This window comes from Fringilla coelebs, assembly GCF_963513975.1.
Source record: "Fringilla coelebs genome assembly, chromosome: 9".
Taxonomy (NCBI): domain Eukaryota; kingdom Metazoa; phylum Chordata; class Aves; order Passeriformes; family Fringillidae; genus Fringilla; species Fringilla coelebs.
In genome coordinates, this window is record NC_140067.1 from 5499012 (window position 1) to 5517074 (window position 18063).

Here is an 18063-nt window from a genome sequence, read left to right on the forward strand (position 1 = left end):
GTTGACACCTCCAGAAGGAATTAAAATGCAGGTTCTTGGGATAACTCCTATGCCAGTTTGCTCTTCCTTCCAACACAATAATTTAAATAAATTTACATTAAGCACTGATATTCCTGAAAAGGCTTATAAACAATTTAGACAATTACAATAGAGTAATTCTCTCACAAAAAAACCCCAAACCAAACAAAACCAAACCTCTGAACTTGGGAACAAACGAGACAGTACATGGTATCACCTTGAGATTGGGCAACCAAGCTCACAAAATAAGGGCAATAGATCTGCCAAAAATCCTTCAGTCTGGTACAAATACAAATGTTACATTTTTAAGGTTATGTTTTAATTTCTTTGGCGTACCTGCAGATGTTATAAAGCAACAGGTTGGCTATTTCTGTATCAATAGCACTCTTCTACTAAAGAGACAACTTTTAGACATTTTATAGAATTGACATTCCTAAAGAATGCAACTGAGAGTATTCAAGCACAAAGCTGTGAAAACAATGAATAAGAGTAAATATTGGCTGATTTAAACCTGCTATAGCTCTAAGGAAAGCAGAGAGAACTCCATTAGCCCCGCAAAGGGACCTGAGGCAGCACCATCTAAATGAAATCATGCTCATCAGTGCAAACCATCCTCCCCCATTCTGCGTCCTCAATAAAAAACATCCTGTTCAGTGATGAGCACAAGAAATAACCTGTTTCTGAATTCTCCTTGCGGAAGGGAATCCTTTACAAAAGGATGTGTCTCTGGCTATCTCCTTTCAGCAGTTCCCACAGCAGAAAAGGGCAGGATCTCAAACCTCAGGCCACCTACAGTGAGGGATCTCAACACACTAGTCCCACTGAGGCATCAAACTGCTTCAGAAGACAGCAACTTGTCCACTTGTAGTTCATTGTGCTTAAAATCATAAATGCACAGTGTTTGTTCCCTCTGTGCAGAAAGAGATCAGGAAATGCCTTTGGGATTAACTCATCACCGGCTCTGGGATCAGCACTACTGGTGAAGGTCAGCTACCTGCCCTGGGAATAGCCCAGTGGGTAGCAGACTGGGCTGGAAATGCTAACCTTCAAGGGTTTCATTCCTGGGATAGCCACTTAATCAAAATATAAATTTGATGGGTTTGGTGGGCCCCTTCTAACTTGGAAGGAGTGCAGACGACAAAGTGTGCCTCAAGTTCTTGCAGCAGCACTAAATGCAACCACCAGCACCCATCACAAATGGCCACCTACACATCATCGCTTTCATTGCTATGACTAAGTGTCACTACAACGCTATCTTATGAGTAACAAGTGAATAACTGTTCCCCCACGGGGCCCGCCGAGGGGCTGGGACTCTGCCCTGGGAACAGCAGAGGTGGGGGACGCCTCACCTGACTGACACCATCTCGTGTCGCTGTGAGATCTCCCGAGGTGGCTTTTTAGGCTGTGTCCCGCTCCAGTGGCTTTAGGCCGTGGACCGGGCTGTGTCCCGTTCCGGTGGCTTTAGGCCGTGTGCCGGCTGGACCGGGCTGTGTCCCGCCCGGCTCCCGCTCGGTGCCGCTGAAGCCGCGCTGAGGGGACGGGCCCGAGCTCCCTCTCACGGAGCTGCTGTCGGTGAAGCCGCGCTGAGGGGACGGGCCCGAGCTCCCCCTCACAGAGCTGCTTCACCCCCGGCCCGCGAGGGGGCGGCCGCGGCCGCCGCCGCTCCTGCGGGTGCCGAGTGTCGGAGCGTTGGCGCCGCTGCGCTTCCCTTTGATGACGCAGATCCTCTCTGTAGAGGAGTGATCATGGCGAGTGATTTCTACCTCCGCTACTACGTGGGACACAAGGGGAAATTCGGACACGAGTTCCTCGAGTTCGAGTTCCGGCCCGACGGTGAGAGGGGGCCGGGGGCAGGGGGAGGGGGGCCGCGCTGCCGGAGGCGGGCTGCCGGGCCGCGGGTCCCGGCGCGGGTTTAATGCACAGCCTCTCCCCGCAGGTAAGCTGCGCTACGCCAACAACAGCAACTACAAGAACGATGTGATGATCCGAAAGGAGGTGAGGGCCCGCGGCTGCGGGCGTTTGTGCCAGCGAAAGGCACTGTGGGCAGAGCCAGGGGAGGATGGCGGTGCAGGGGCGCTGTGGGCGGTGCTGTACTTATTTCTCTGCCGGAATGTTGTGTCCAGGCTTATGTGCACAAGAGTGTGATGGAAGAGCTGAAGAGAATAATCGACGACAGTGAAATCACAAAAGAAGATGATGCTCTGTGGCCTCCTCCTGACAGAGTGGGCCGACAGGTATGGTGCATAGTCTCTCTTCTAATTGCTCTTTAATTTTCATATGTTAGCTCCCTGGAAGCATAACTAAACTTTTTCTTCAAGCCAGTATTTTTTCCAGCTGAAAGAAACAAAACTGGAGTAGTGCCTCAATGGCAGTGTAGCTGTGGAAGCTAATACGATCCACAGACCTGGTGCATTTGATATCTTTGTAATAGAAATTTGTAATAAAAACCATCACAGTACTGAAGTATTTCTCTAACTGGTACCAGGAAGCAGTAAGTTCCTATAACCTTTTATTTTTCAGGAGCTCGAGATAGTAATTGGTGATGAGCACATCTCCTTTACCACGTCAAAAATCGGTTCCCTCATTGATGTAAATCAGTCCAAGTACGTACTCAGCTTTTTATGTTGCCCTTTTTTCTATTTACCAGTCTGTATTAGAACTTCCTGATTATTTGGTACAGGTATTTTATATCGTTTCAAAGTATGAGTCAGCTCCTGGGGGCACCAGTGCTCTGTGTTGCAGCACCACGTGCCAAATGCCTTTAGGCTGCGGTGTCCCAGGCTGTGTTCTCGAACTCAGAGAGCAGATCCTGCTATGGGAACCCTGTTACACACATACAGTCTGAGCTGCCATTGGCCTCTTTGTGCCAGTTTCTCTGGGAGAATCAAGATACCTGTATTTCACCTGAGCTGAAAAGACTGACTGTTGTGGGCAAGGGGAGAGGTGGGTAAAATCCTAAGTGCTGTTGGTACTTGTTTTCATCATAAAAATGCATATTTTGTAAAAACTTTAAATGTTCACAGTTGGAGTACAGAATATTTAATCAGTGTAGAATAAAACAAATCTAAGATGAAATCTAAAAGTCCCCATATAGGCTTTGGGTTTTTTTAATACATTAGTCCTGTAACCTTTTCTTTAAGAGCATCGGTTAAAATTTTTTTTAATCTTTTAATTTTTTTTTCCCCCTTTCCTCCTTCTTTTGTGAACTGCAGAGATCCAGAAGGCTTGAGAGTATTCTACTACCTGGTCCAGGACCTTAAATGTCTCGTCTTCAGTCTTATTGGACTCCACTTCAAGATTAAGCCAATTTAAATCAGACAGACTGAAGTTTGTATTGCAATGTTGGCAGTAGGGATGGGAAGGGAGGATCCTGTTTCAGTTCTTCATTGTTTCTGAAATTTTTTTGTACTTTAGATTATTTTTTTGATTGTTATTTTGTTGTTGTTACAAACTGTCAGTGACTCAATAAAAGGGTAAGATTTGTGTTTTTAATTTTTGAGATGTGGTGAGAGACTGACTTCTAATACTTCTTTTGTAATGGTGCATTCAGAGTGTGTCACTTCACTTGTATCACGCACACACTGTAATTCTCTACACAGCAGTGGAAAAAAGAACGAAGCCTGGCTCGCTGAAACAAAACTTTTGCCAGTTGTCAAGGCAAACTTTTCTTACCATCCTGAGCTGGGTATTCTGTTGGCCAGCCATGAACAACATCTGATTCTGCCCAGGTCAATGGTTATAGCAGACACACATCACCTCCATCCCAGCCCAGGGTTACCCGCTTGCCTGCACAGCAGAGACAAACAACAGGGGACTGAGGAGCCATCCAGGGTCTTCACTGACTGTCCCGTTCAGCTTCAGAGAAGCTGAAAAGCAACCTAGAATATATTTCGTGTAGTTCTAGGCTAGCAGATCTGTTGTGCAACATTCGTTGAAAGACTTTGAGGGGTCCCCCACAGGCCCTGAGGCAGTGCTGCCAAACCGCACTTTTTGCTTTCTCTTAACATGTCTGGTCTGTAAGAAGACATTACGAGTTGAAAAGAAAAAATTTTTTAAAGTTATTCATTAATGTGTAGTGCTGAAAACAGTATCTCCCGCTTTTCCTCCCCTCCCCACAGGCACCTCCCGCCTCCCCGCGCGCGGGGCGGGGGCGGCCGCCATCTTGGCTGAGGGCAGAGAGCGTGGAGGCGCCATCCTGGCTGAGGGCTCGGCCGCGGGGAGCCGGGACTAGCACAGAGTCCGTGCGGCCATGGGGGTAGGTGAGAGCCTGGGCCGGAGCCCCGCGGGCCGTGGGGGCAGGGGGAGCCGGGCCGGCCGGGGCTGACGCCGCTCCGCCGCTTGCCTTGCAGAGGATCGGGCTGCAGCTCCGCGCCACGCTGGAGAACATCACCCGGCTGCGGGCCGAGGGCGAGGACTTCCGATGGTACCTCAAGGTGCGGGGCCGCGGGGCCGGGCCGGGAGCAAATCCCTGATTATTGACAGTTCTCAAACTTCCGATTTGTGTTCTCCAGCTGAAATGTGGGAACTGCGGTGAAGTCTCCGAAAAGTGGCAGTACCTGCGGCTGATGGTGCGTGTGCCCCTCGTAACCTACCTCTGAGCAAAAATGCGAACACAAACCCGCCTCCTACACACGTATGCGCATCAACAGCTTACCCTCTAGATGAGATCGTTTTCTAATAGCTGTATGCATTTAGAAAATTATAATGTTCTATATTAAAATAACATTTTGAGACTGTTAATTGACATGTGCCATTTGAATGGTGACCGTTGCTAATAAAGTATTACATTTGTTTTAAAAACATTTCTGTAAATACATATTTCTCTGTAGCCTATTTCTCTGATGCTGATGGAATCCTTTTGGAGAAGGTTAGGTAAAACGAGATTATTTATGCATGCTAAATCAGCATTTGGAAACTGAAAAACAGAATAAAATTTGTCAGGGATTCTTGCCTGTTCTTAGCAATAATCATCCCTTTTTGTTGCATACAGCTGGATGATAAGAATGTATTTTGAAGAATTAGTAGAGCATGCCTGTGTGGATAAGACATAAATATCCATTATTCCCTATTTAAAGTCTGGAACAGAATTATTATTTAATAATCGCAGCTTTTTGAATTATTAATCTCTGTCGTCCAAATAAAAGCTGCCTTGTTGCAGTATTTGTAAAAAGCTAAAGGTTGTTGTAAAAACTACCTGAACCTTTGCAGAGGTTTCCAGTGGCTCAGCTGAAGTGGTTAAAAATGTCTCTCTTGTCATGAATTTTAGGACAGTGCTCCCCTGAAAGGCGGCCGAGGAAGCGCCACGATGGTGCAGAAGTGCAAGCTGTGCTCCAGGGAGAACTCCATCGGTACGTGCTGGGACACTGGCCAGCCATCATCCATTTCACAGTGTCTCTTTTAGTCCCCATTTTTGCTTGACACCATTTGTAAAGAACTTTCACCAGTGTTTCTGCCCTTGTGCACTGGTGCTTGAGTTCCCAACAGGCACTTTCTGGACATCAGGGAGACAGCAAGGCCTCCTGGTGAGTCCAGCCTTCTGCATGAACAAAACTCATCGGTATTGTTATTTTACAAAAGCATGCAAATCTTTTTGGCATTGGTACGGAAAAATGGTGCAGTGTAAACTTCTCAGGAGACAGGAAAAAAATTTAATTCTGCCTTTTGAAGACCAGCTGCAGGAAAACTTTGCATTTCTTGTGTTTTATAGAAGGAAATTGCTGTGAAAGAAGATCCTGGTGCTTGGTTTTGCTGAATAAAACTGAAGACACAGTGCCACTCACTTGTATTTTTTTTTTTTTTTTTTTTTTTTAGATATTTTAAGTCAGACAATCAAGCCTTACAATGTAAGTTTGTTTCCTCTTCTATGTGAAAGATAAAAAAGAATTAACAGTATTTTAAATTTTGCTTTATCATCCTCCTTCAAGAACACAAAAAGCTGTTCTTGTCCCTGGACAGAAATTGTTTTGTAGACTCCTGCACAGTCTCAAGTGTAGAATAATCTGATACATTTCAAAAGCCAACACTGAACTGTATCACCCAAATTAGAGGTGATTATATAATGCCCCTCAAAGTTTCCTTTCGAAGACTTCCTCATGGCAGATAAATTCTAGTTAGTGACCACCTATGAAATGAGGCCTAGGATTTTGCTGTCACTTGAGATCATCACAGAGATGACAGTGCTGCCTTTAAAGCAATCCATTCCTAGACTAATGCTTGTCACTGTCTCTATTAGATGGAAACTGATGGTTTTCTGACTCAATCACAGGCTGAAGACAGCGAGAAATTCAAAACAATTGTGGAGTTTGAATGCCGAGGTCTGGAACCAGTTGACTTTCAACCACAGGTGAGTTCTTATTTGTGATCTGTTTCTGTCTTTAAAAGCACTTCTCCCCAGGTGATGAAATAAACACTGTTTGAAATGGTTCTGGAACATCTTAGACCTTCCCAGATTCCCATCCTTCCACAGTTACTTGTTTTACTTCATTTGACTCAAGAAAAAAAACAAAACAAACCAAAAACTTTCAAACAGCTAACACAAACAACTGGTATTCTCTGTGCCAGTAAAATCTAAAGCTAAGCACACCTTGGAGTCATACTTAAACTGCCTCCCAGGTTACTCACTGTTAATCTGAATTCATCTGAGAGGCCTTCACTGCTCAGGTCATTGCAAAAGAGAATTTTTCCCAAAGGGAAAGTGCAGCATTAGACAGAGCACCACTTGCCCCTTGTTGCATTACAGAGCTCATCAAGCTCAGATTATGAACACACCTCAGTGTGTGTCCTCTAAAAAACAAACAGATTTTGACATCACCAGAGCCACAGGAGATGAACACTGGCATTTTTCCATTTGCAGCTTGAGCAGACAAAGCTTGAAGATCACTGGCAGTTACGGGCTAGTGCAAAGCACACCTCAAGGTTCAGAGTTAAAGGATTCTTCAGGGCCAGTCTGCAATGACTCATCTCTTGTGCATGGTCATGCTCTATGCCACTTAACTCCCTGCTATTTTTAACCTATTATTCCAGTCGGATTAGGTGTAAATAGACTGACAAATATAAATCTGTCTTATCCTTCTCTCAGACTGGGATGCTGTGCTAAGAAACAGCCCAAAAAAGCTGATCCTACAAAGAATTTGATATAAATAGAAACCCTGCTGCAGTGTGCTGGGGGAAGTCCATCTTTTTTTAAATGAAGTCCATCTTTTTGATGAATGATTATTCCTTTATTCCAGAATGTTTGTTGGTTTATTCCTGCTTGAATGCTTTGCAGCCAGACTTAGGAACTTGCACTTGAAGTAAAATCTATGGGGAAACTACAAAATGTAGGAGATGTTTACAGCTCTGCATCCTAGCTGTCAATTTTAGTTACAGAACAAAGACTTCACAGTAAACAAAAATTTTAAAGTTTGGTGCACCTGAATCCCTGAAAGAGGTATTTTGGATGCCTAAATCAGTAAATGAGAGTTTCCTGTTGCTCAAGTGACTTCTGCAGTTCCAAACAATTTTGTCAACTGCTCTATATTTTGCATGATCCAAGCCAGCCTGGCTTCTGCACAACCCTAGATCTCACTTTTGATTAGCACTACATGGCATGTGGCCATATAATCACTGTATTTTTTCTGTATTTTTTTGGTACACATAATACAACCACACCTGGAGTCAATTTAAAGTGGCTTAATGCTTGCATGTCTTATTTAAATTATAGTAGTTATCAAAAAAACCCAACAAACCCAACCACCACCACAAAACATTTGAGTGTTAGAGAGGAGAAAGTATCCTTTGTTTCTCTGATATAAACCTTAATTTTAGACCTAGTGCAGAAGTTTGCAATTTCAGTCACAGGGCTGGTGAATGGCTCCAGGTGGCAAAAGTAGGGCTTCTTTCATTTTGCTGGTGTTTGTTCTATACTCAGCTCAGTTTTGACCCACAATGCAGATCTTCCTCTCCACCCCAGCAGTTCCCTTGACATGGGCTTCTGACAGTTACTGAAAGGCTACAGTGCCCTGTTCTTAGATTTGTTAGATCTGCCACACTCTGCGGTTCATTTAACTCCCAAGTGCTTGACCTTCCATTCAAATCACCAAATATTTTAAAGTCTTGTGGCTTACTTTGCACATTCTTACAGCTAAATGTATGACTAGCACTAGCAGGGATTTCTTTATCCCAAATGCAAGTGTAGTTCCCTTGCAGAAAACCAGGAAGAAGCTACCTTTAATTTATAGCCACTTGTTAATAAAATTCTGTAGTTACAATTGACAATGTAAGAAACCTTCCTGCATGTTTAAAATTAGTAAATCTTACTGTACAGCTTGGTAACTGTGAACCCTAAAGTGAGAAAGCTACTCCTGTGGAAGATAAACCAGAGCACCTTCCTAGAGCTGTCCTTTCTCCACTCTTTAAAAACAGCAACAGTGATGGCAGTGAAGAACTGTCCCCTGTGAAACGCTTGTTTGGGATACTAATCTGTTCACTCAGCCAGCTGATCCTCCTTACACATAAAGCTTGCTTGTCACTTGTGTGCCTAAATCCAATACAAGCTGCTCCTTCTCTAGAGTGTCTTGGATTCCAGTATTCAAGCCAGAACTATGAACTTTCTTCCACATTTTCAATTACTTTCCTTGCAATGTATTATGAAGCTATTATGCCTGTGTGGATTCTGAACACAAAGCTATTAATAGTAATTGGATGCTGCTACATAAACTTAGGAACTAAGATTTAACGTTATCTAGAATTGTTGGAATTTTTTTTTTTTCTGGGAAAAATAGAGGAGCAGTGTTCCCTCATTTTACTGTTTCTTGGATTGAATTTTCCCAATGCACAAGCAGGGTCCCAACCTTATACTGACCCCTAAATAGGACGGAGTTTGCCCATTCTTTCTGCCTAATTTAAAAGAAATACAATACATTTTTGTGCTGAGCTACTTTCTTTAAATGTTTCAATGATCATATTTATTATTTTGTCAGTACAATGTAATTTAAAAACCTTTGCAAATGTGTTCACAGGCAGGGTTTGCTGCTGAAGGCGCAGAATCTGGCACACCTTTCAATGACATAAACTTGTTAGAAAAGGTATGTTGTCTTAGTTTCACTAGCAAAACTACCTACCTAACTTGCCCTCCCCACATTAGTGCTCTAAAATACACACCCTAGACTGGTTTTACTCTTCCTGTAGCCACAGGAAGGCCACAGAGGGAGAGATAAACTGAATCAAGTATGAACAACTAGCATTACTAACAGTGTCCATTTAGAAGTATGGACTTGTTAACTTAGCAGCTGACAAAGATTTAAGTCACTCAGCAATTCCAGAAACTAAGAACCTGGCATACTAAATGGCTGTCTAGGAAGATCCCTGCCCATTGTTCTGTGCACAGAGAGGTTGAAAAGTAATACAGCCACTGTCCTTCATAGCTCAGGATAATGGCACCTTGCAAATCTTCCTTGGGTGTGAGCAGGAATCCCAAGGTCACATCTGTTCCCTGGTATCCTACTTGGCAGGGATCTGCTTGTCTGCTTACCCACCTGACTAGGGTATTGTAAATGATAGATAATCCTTTCACCTGCCATGGGGGCTGTTTGTCCACTACAGGCTGGGGACTACATAAGAAAATAAACCCCAGAAAAAAAAATAAAAACACTGGGACTGAAGCTCATTTAATTTCAGATTACTGATCTTGCTACTCTCACCTGTTAAAATTTAACTTCCTACAGATATCTAAGACCCAAACTTTGAGTAACGTTTAGTTCCAGTTTGAATTCCAGTCTGTGCATTCTGTCCTTTGTGACTAACACTGAAATCTTATTTCCTGCAGGATTGGAATGACTATGATGAAAAAACAAAGGAATCTGTTGGAATCTATGAAGTTACCCATAAATTTGTAAAATGCTGAAGTTCATACCCCTAACAAATTATTACATGTTTATTGATGGAGGAGCTGTGATCATCAGATACGCAGCTTCCTTGGAGTTACTTTTTTATATGGCTGCACTTCAGAAATGGAAACCTAAGTTCACAGAATCATTTAGGTTGGAAATGATCTCCAAGGTTGAGTTCAACCTTTGACCGACATTGCTGAGTTGTACTTTCCATCCCTAGCATGCCCTAATAAAATATTTCCCATGGAGCACTTGGAGATGGCCTCAGTACAAACTGAAAATAGTACATATTGACTGAACTGTGCCATGTCCTTAATGCTGTGGGGTTTGGGAATTACATGGTTGTGGTGGACTGTAGCTTAGCTAATGGATTGAGTAACTGCTTACACAACTTACAGCCTTAAAGGTTTTAATAGTTGGTCACCAGGAAGCACCTACACTTGATTGTCTAACATAAGCAAATAAAGTCTTCCCACTCACCACTCCTATCATGAGGAAATGGCTACAAGCACTAGTAAAGGCACTGCTTTAACTCTTCAAGGGAACACCTTTAAGCAGCTTTCTGCCACTTCAGGTGAAGACTGAGGTGAGTTTCCTGAGAACACTTACTAAGCTTGACTGCTGCTGACATTTACAATCCTCTGAAAAGCAAGTTATCTTTCCAAGTATGTCATTAAATAAACCTCATTTTTAGGTGAAGACAGACTTTGTACTCCTTGGCGAGTGTATTCACAATCTTGCCAGCTGTTCTCATGTTTCAAAACAAAACAAAAAACCCCACCAAACAAACCCAAAAAGGAAAAAAAAAAAAGAAAAGCCCAGCCAATCTTCAGTGAATTTTATTCAGACTTTTGGCCTGATTATTGTTTCCTGATACATTATTTCCTGCATCTTCCCAAATTATCACCTTCCTTTCTTTGTTTAAATGAACAAAAACAATCATGCTGAGTTTTAGAGTAAGTTTTAAAATACTGCTTTTCAGCTGAAAACTAGAACAGCATGAGCAAAGCCTTCAGGCTTACATATGAAAGGCTTTCCCCTGCTAGCACTTCTATTTCATACTTCCAGGACAGGGTATTGCTTACACTTACTGTGTTAAATGAAAAAGACCCTGGGAGAACCTGGAAGCTGAGATACCCAAAGAAGGAGCAAAGGGAAGTAGTTTCTGAGCCTCTGAATCTGATCTGTCACATCCAACCAACGTGCTCAGGCTTTCCTGTTCTGCTGATACATTTGGTTGTCCATGCCAGTGGGACACGAGCTGCATTAGTTCTACACAGATCACAGAAGCCAACACCACTGTAAATTCTGCTCCACAGAAAGACTTGGCCTCCCAGAAGGAAAAGGGTGGAAATCAAGAGGGTAAAAGGCAGGAATTCAAGATCTACATACCAGACAGAGTGCAAAAAGCTTGCAGCAGTTTTCTTTCCAACCTTTGTAAGAAACATGAGCTATTGATAAAGGGTCTACCCGTGCTGTATGATTTAGATATGGCAATAAAAGAACTTTGTGGTTATTAATAGGCAGCTTTATTAAAATACAGTCTTTTCCAGTCAGTTTAACAACCCAGTTGGTGACTGAACATTTCTTAAAGCCTTCCACTTCAATTTTTGTGTCTGTAAAAGCTGTTATAGTGGAAAGGCTTCAAGCAGTTGAGGCACAATCAGTTCTGATATAAATTCAAGTTTAAAGAAATAAGTTAGTAAGCAAGCTTACTGCAAGAGTGCAAATGGAACCACTCTTCCATGTTTAAAATTATTGCATGTATTTTTTTAAAACCAAACAGTTCAAGAGTGGTATCACAGTACTGTAGTCTGTCCAAACATTCACGTTTCAAGTTCATTAACTCAATAAAAATGCTTATTTTACATTATGTGTTTTAAGAACACATAGATCTGTTACTTAATTGATGTAGTTAATGTCTATTTCCTGTAATGCATTCAAGGTCTGTAATTGACTTCTTTCAAATAGATAGAAATTTCCTAGTGAATTTAACAGTATTCAAGTTCAGTGATGATACATGAAGCCAATTAGGCTGGGCAGTCTCATCCATGCTGAACACTGATTAGTATGTCAATTAGACATAATCTGCATTTTGTTCTGCAACCGTAAAGTGTTCCAATGTCTTTATGTCTAACTACCAATTTTCTTGCCCTTTAAAACATTAAAGATATCTTCTAGTGATTTGTATATACACTGAAGGTATTCTTTACCATTCCTAGCCGGGTAAGAGGAAACATTACAACCTATCCAGTCATCTTGTACCTGATACCCAACTCCAAAGCCATCAGCCACCACGGGGCCAAACCCCCCCAGCTGCACAGCCGGGCTCACCAAGGTGCTGGTGGAAATGATGTTGTGGTTGAGGCGAGCGTAGGCTGGGTCTTGATAGAACTCGGGCAGGGCCAGCCCCTTGGCTAGGGCCAGATAGCGCAGGCTGAAGAGGTGCCGGTCAAAGCCCTGGCCTGCACAAAGACAATAACAGGTGTGAGAGAGGTGCCTGACTTCTGTGGGAAGTAAACTCACCTCAGCCACAGAAGAGGAGGTCTGTAGAACTGGAGTTTATTTTTGTACTAATGAAAAATATTTTTCCGACTTTCATGCCCACGTCCTAGGAGAACAGGGCCTGCTTGTTTTACTGCAGGGCTCAGCACAAGCAGGAGAGTACACAAAAGTGCAGTTAACAGACAATATTAATAATACATCACATTCTTTGATTAACTATTTACCTGAACATAGCCAAGTTGTTTAATGCAGAAAAAGCCTTTCCTGGAATTTATGAACCTAAAGAGGAAGAGCATCTTGCACCAACAAAAGGAGGCAAATTTTAGACTCTATGGGATAATATCCAACAGTCAGTTTTACTGCTATAAATTCTAATGCTCCTGGGAAGGGCAGTTCAAAAGAAAGCATTTACAAAAATTCGAGGAGTAGCATGGCCAAAAGATGAGTTTGATTTGGAAATTGTTAAAGCCTTTATCCGCTGCAGAGATAAGACAGTACCTCCTCACACTTAAGCCACAGTTCCTTTTCAACATGCACTAAGTAAATCTTCAAATAGTCCAACTGCTCTAAGGAAAAAACTAAAGTATAAAAAATTCTCAACACGTGAAAGGTGCTGTGGGAAGCACAGAGGCACTGCTCTCTATCAAGAAACGAGTCAGAATGAGGGAATGTACTTTAAACTGCCGCCTTCTGCTACTATTTTTGTCAAGTTTACATTAGACATCCATCAGCATTAAAATATTGAGTTGTAAATATTTATAGCAACCTTATAAACACTTTAGTGCAAAAGGAGGAGTGTTTGATGGATTCCTACTTACCCATAGCAGCCTCTTTTGTCAAACGGCCGTGGTACTTGGAGCACTCCATTATCAGATTCTGCAGCTCTTCTGTGCTGTGTTTGGAGAGTCCCTTGACAAAGGCTTCAGAGCATTTCTTTGTGTGGACAGAGGCAGGCCGTATGGTTTCTGTACGGCCGTGCTTGAAAGCTGCAGTGCTGCAGGACTCGTATGTGGCAACAGTCTGGTCGTACTGGCGAAGGAAAGCCATCTGGAAGGCCAGCTGAGCCACAGCATCTGGGCTCACCTTCTTCTGCTTTAGAAGCTCCTTGCCCCCTTCTTGGAACTGAATCATGTTAAGAGACAGTGATTCTACAGTGGCATCAAATGTCTGTTTGGCTTTGGTAATCCCTGCTTTTAAGGCATCGTTCAGCTTAAAGTCAAGTTTCTGCACTGCTCTGGAAGAGTCAACTGAAGCAGGCTGGGACTGGGGGCTGATGGCTGGTGTCATGGTGCTATCTTTAAAAACCTCATTCTGGAACCTGAGCACAGCCACACCATCTCCCCAGGAATGTTCAAAATTAATTCCTGCAGTGCCATCCTTAGTTATGATAAGACTAAAGGATTTGTCATACCAGCGGTTTGCACCATCTCCGTGCAACATAGTGTGGGACAAGTGCACTAAGTCTTTAATGGGAAAATCATCTAAAGTTAAACAAAACATGGCAGAGTCTACTTTCTGAACAGCTTCTGCATTGCCATTGTCCAGTAGGTTCTTCCTCAGCAATGCCCATGTATCTCGGTTTTCACTGGTGAGGTAGCCAAGAGGGAAGGCTGGGGCCGGACTGTTGTCACTAAGGATGTATTTCAAGTGTGCTTGTATTTCTGAGGGTTTCAGCATGTTTCCATCTCTATCAAGAACATCAAACACATAAAAATTTCCATTTCTCAACACTAATAAGTGTTTTGCCTTTTCATCTGTATAAAGCTCATCTTTGTCGAGCTTAGGAAGCCGTGTAGAATTGAAAAGCCTGAAGTACTGAGACATATCTAGGGGGTAAGCATTGACCATGTAGGCACCAAACCAAGAAATTGACGAAGGCACAAATCGGATAATTTTTTTAAATATCTCAGTGTCACTTTTTTCTGGATTGAGGTGAAAAACCTCTGGTTCAAGGTAACCAGCCCTGAAGGTCTTCATAAAACGTATGGCAGAAACAGTCATGTTCGTAGCTCGTATGAGCTGATCGTTGTACTCCGGTTTCGGATCAGGATTAAAAGACATAAATGGATTAAAATTCAAAAGAACAGGCTCACGTGCTTTTAGGTACATGTCAAACCAGGGACCTGAAAATTGAGCATTGAGAAAGAGGTCAGAACATAAAATCAGTTTCCTGAGTCAGACAAGAGGGTCATGTAGTCCAACAATGATCATGATCACATGCACTAAAGTGCCTTTAAACAAGCCAAACATATGAAATAATTCACCCAAGACTTCTCCAAAGCCCCATTATGAAGAAGGATAGTGTTGGCTAATCATAAAAATACTGGGTTTGGAATAATCCATGTCAAGGGTGTCCATGTCATTAGCAACAAGGGCCAGCTCCCTGTTTTCTTTATGGCTCAAGGATAAATCTTAACTCCCAGGATATACAGTGCAGCTCCGCAGCTCTATTTTGGTGCATGCCTCACATTTGGAATGGTTCATGCCTTTACCTACTCTCACACTATTAAGTTCTGCAACTCTGTCACTGAGTGCATCTTGCTGAGGTTAGAAAGCTGAACCTTCTACCTGGACTGTAAGAAGGACAATGGGTAGTTCCAAGGGCTAAGTTACAACTTTAATTACAGGTGCTCACAGGTAAGTAAGTAACACTCATCTACAATTTTAAAACCACATCTGTCATCAACACATAGCCTTTGAACCCCAGACTTTCAAGTCCAGGGTGGAGACAACTCTACATTCTTTCAGAAACCAATTTCAAGTGGAACAGGTCTTTTATGAGACATAAAAAGAAAAATAACTGAACAAAAAGCAATACAGACACTGCACATTCATAGACAATAAGCAGCATACTGGTTAGCACTGATGAACAACATAAAGCCACCACTTAAAACCCAAGGTGTTGTTCAAAGTGAATGGAAAGTAAAATACAACAAACCAAAGAGCAGTTTTTGTGAAATAATCTGGTATTCTCTACAGAGTTAGTGGCAGCTAACACCCTAACAGGCAGTCTGAACAGACAGCAAGGATAGAAGTGCATGCACTGGGCAACATGGAAACTTCTACTTCCATAGGTATTTGACTATTTCCATCTCTGCTGCTATCTAATACTTTCAGGAGCAGACACTTGTACTTGGAAGCAATAATAAAGTGGAATAATCAAAAGTAAGAGTAATCAATACACATGCTCTCCCTCTCCTGATTTGTTTCTATTTATTCTCATTTTCCTACTTCTGTCACTCCTTTTCTTTGGCTCTTTAAAAGAATATAGTTTTGTAGTTTTAAGGGCTTTTAAGTCCCAACTACTGACCACTTCTGCCTCTCAAACTTAGTTATACTCTGTGACCCCTCCCCTCCCTCAAAGTTCACTTTTCTTGCTAAATAACATAGAATTATTTGGAAATTATTGCTTCAGTTTCCTTAAGGCAAGTGCTAGATAAGCTCCTCTTTAACCTAAACCCTATAAACTCATGAAAAAATACCACTATTCCAGAATCTATCTACCCAGAATTCTGGTAGAATAGATGACATTAGATAATGAGTGTTCTTCTTTCTACCAGCCTCTGAAATTGCTCAAATACAGCCACAGAGGGTGTTCACAGCAAGTTATTCCAAGTTTCTGGGCTACTTAAAGTTTCAGCCTATAATACTTATGGCATCATGAGCAATTATGAAGTATGATGACCTACAGACTTATCCTACACCAAGCAGGCCAACGAACCTGTGATGTAACTTGTATGCTTGTTCTGATTGTCTTGAGCAACCAGTTGCTCATGCAGCTCTCTTCCAATCCCCTTTTCAAAGGCATGAGCAAGTTCTTCAGTTTTCCTACAACAATCAAGAAAAGAGTCAAAACGCTGTCACAAGTCACATTTCTTATGTAAACACTTGGTTTTGAAGCAGACCATGACACTGCAATGTGTGTTTGTCCATACCTGAACTGCTCATCATTTAAAAGTGGTTTCTGGGCATTCAGGTATCTCGTAATTGTATCTTCTAGCTTGGGAACTGGCAGTCTGCAGGAAGTGGAACACAGAGATGTACACTTGATGAGCAAGGGTATCTTTGCCTCCTTTCTTCCATATCCTTCCTTATACTATTATATATACTATACATACAGATATGTATACTCACACTATACTGTATAAACTATTATATTATATATAAATTTGGGTAATACTTATGCACATTATTTAAATGCCTCTTAAGTTGCATGTGGAATAAGTTAAGCAAGGAACTAGATGGACACCAGTCAGCACACCATAATATTCTTGGGAAATAAGGCAGAAAACCAAACTGACTGTCTTTTTACAAAGATACTGCAGTGATGGGAGCTAATCCCTCACAGGAAATACAGTGACAGGAACCGCTGCTAGGAGAGGCAGCTCTGTAGAAGGAATAGTTCGGTTGCCACTCCTGTTCGGCCCCCCATCCCCTCACAGCTGGGTGCTGGACATTTCTTTCTCACAAATTTTCTATTCGGCATCTTTGTCAACTTCCTCTGAGCCGGAGTTTTGCTTCCTAGAGCACAATCCCGTTACACTCACGGGGTTTGGGTGCCAAGGGGCTCTATCAGTAGCAGGGGTACACTGACCCTTGGGAAGCCGAACCCGCAAACATTGACACTTGGGAAGCCGAACCCGCTTACACTGACATTTGGAAAGCCGAACGGGCTCCTCTGCAGACAGCGCGCACCGAGCGAGCCGCGCACCGCGGCGCCCAGGGCGGACGTTCCCTCTGCCCTCTCCTCACAGCGGACACCCCGGGCCGCCGCCGCCGCCGCGCCCTCCCCGCGTTTCCCCGGAGCGGCGGCCCCGCCGTACCTGGGCAGGCTCTTCTGGTAGTGCATGGTGGGCACGATGCTGCGGTGCAGGAACTCGGCGGCGCCCGCGCCGCTGTAACCGCGCCGCCCCGGAGCCGCCCTCAGCAGCTGCCGCGCCGCCATGATTGCGTCGGGCTCGCGACGAGCTCCGCCCGCCGCGCCCGGGGCCCCGCCCCGCCCGCCGCTCCTCCCGGGGCCCCGCCCGCCGCTCCTCCCGGGGCCCCGCCCCGCCGCTCCTCCCGGGGCCCCGCCCCGCCGCTCCTCCCGGGGCCCCGGGAACGAACGGGAGAAGCGAAGCGTATTTCTGTTATTCCATTCCAAAAGTCAATCGGATACGCGCCGCTAAGGTGGCAAAGTTACCAGGGTGTTGGGGCGGTTCTGCATCAGTCCTCTTACATACACACTAAAAAAACGTTCTGATTCATTAATAAAATTTTCTGCAATCCTCTTTTTTTTCTCCAATCCACTTCTTTTTATGTTCAACATACGGGCTCCACATATTTTTTCTTTTATTTTCTCCAACTCTGCTTTTTATTCTTTTTTCGCTGTGTGTGTGTATCCATATGTCCTACCGACTACACAGGATTGAGATCCTGCCCCCAAAAAGAACAGTTTAATCTCTCCTGAGGTTTTTTTCACTCAAACATAAGCATGCAACAACAAAATACTTGTTCACAGTATAAAATATAATATTATAAACACACAACCTTGTTGTACTGTGGGGAAAATTTTCCATAAAAACATTGAATAATCTCAGAATATACCAAAAACTACAGAAATGCTTTCATAAGAAAGCACAGCATATGAATGGTTATGGTGGTGTATTTTTATCAGACACTCACTAGCATA

General features: G+C 43.2%; 3 protein-coding genes across 5 annotated transcripts; 2 read left to right on the top strand and 1 right to left on the bottom strand.

Annotated features, from left to right (window-relative positions):
* Window positions 1-1739: 1739 nt before the first annotated feature.
* MAGOH (mago homolog, exon junction complex subunit) lies at window positions 1740-3517 on the top strand. The gene is made up of 5 exons (XM_084211264.1): window positions 1740-1851; window positions 1955-2013; window positions 2142-2252; window positions 2539-2621; window positions 3231-3517. Exons 1-5 carry the CDS (start codon window positions 1764-1766, stop codon window positions 3328-3330), a joined length of 441 nt encoding a protein of 146 aa, XP_084067390.1. The 5' UTR covers window positions 1740-1763; the 3' UTR covers window positions 3331-3517.
* Window positions 3518-4161: 644 nt separating this feature from the next.
* On the top strand, window positions 4162-10135 carry CZIB (CXXC motif containing zinc binding protein). Of its 3 annotated transcripts, none has more exons than XM_084211161.1 (8): window positions 4162-4273; window positions 4368-4451; window positions 4530-4586; window positions 5285-5366; window positions 5830-5861; window positions 6284-6361; window positions 9018-9083; window positions 9824-10135. In XM_084211161.1, exons 1-8 carry the CDS (start codon window positions 4268-4270, stop codon window positions 9899-9901), a joined length of 483 nt encoding a protein of 160 aa, XP_084067287.1. In that variant the 5' UTR covers window positions 4162-4267; the 3' UTR covers window positions 9902-10135. The 3 variants fall into 3 exon arrangements, with proteins under 3 accessions (XP_084067287.1, XP_084067288.1, XP_084067289.1); XM_084211163.1 differs by having other exon boundaries at window positions 4224-4273; window positions 4368-4441; XM_084211162.1 differs by lacking the exon at window positions 4368-4451 and having other exon boundaries at window positions 4186-4273.
* Window positions 10136-11393: 1258 nt separating this feature from the next.
* CPT2 (carnitine palmitoyltransferase 2) lies at window positions 11394-17386 on the bottom strand. The gene is made up of 5 exons (XM_084211160.1): window positions 17216-17386; window positions 16328-16408; window positions 16114-16220; window positions 13211-14515; window positions 11394-12352 (listed from the first exon to the last, which is right to left on the bottom strand). Exons 1-5 carry the CDS (start codon window positions 17335-17337, stop codon window positions 12021-12023), a joined length of 1947 nt encoding a protein of 648 aa, XP_084067286.1. The 5' UTR covers window positions 17338-17386; the 3' UTR covers window positions 11394-12020.
* Window positions 17387-18063: the final 677 nt, after the last annotated feature.

What these genes read in the sequence shown, in the direction of transcription:
- MAGOH (XM_084211264.1), top strand. Translation starts at nt 1,764, where the DNA reads ATGGCGAGTGATTTCTACCTCCGCTACTACGTGGGACACAAGGGGAAA. An exon ending in CTGACAGAGTGGGCCGACAG is followed by an intron (nt 2,253 to 2,538) that starts GTATGGTGCATA and finishes TTTATTTTTCAG; the next exon opens with GAGCTCGAGATAGTAATTGG. An exon ending in ATTGATGTAAATCAGTCCAA is followed by an intron (nt 2,622 to 3,230) that starts GTACGTACTCAG and finishes TGTGAACTGCAG; the next exon opens with AGATCCAGAAGGCTTGAGAG.
- CZIB (XM_084211161.1), top strand. An exon ending in AGACAATCAAGCCTTACAAT is followed by an intron (nt 5,862 to 6,283) that starts GTAAGTTTGTTT and finishes ACTCAATCACAG; the next exon opens with GCTGAAGACAGCGAGAAATT. An exon ending in ACATAAACTTGTTAGAAAAG is followed by an intron (nt 9,084 to 9,823) that starts GTATGTTGTCTT and finishes TATTTCCTGCAG; the next exon opens with GATTGGAATGACTATGATGA.
- CPT2 (XM_084211160.1), bottom strand. Translation starts at nt 17,337, where the DNA reads ATGGCGGCGCGGCAGCTGCTGAGGGCGGCTCCGGGGCGGCGCGGTTAC. An exon ending in TACCAGAAGAGCCTGCCCAG is followed by an intron (nt 16,409 to 17,215) that starts GTACGGCGGGGC and finishes CACTTCCTGCAG; the next exon opens with ACTGCCAGTTCCCAAGCTAG. An exon ending in GCATACAAGTTACATCACAG is followed by an intron (nt 14,516 to 16,113) that starts GTTCGTTGGCCT and finishes CTCAATTTTCAG; the next exon opens with GTCCCTGGTTTGACATGTAC.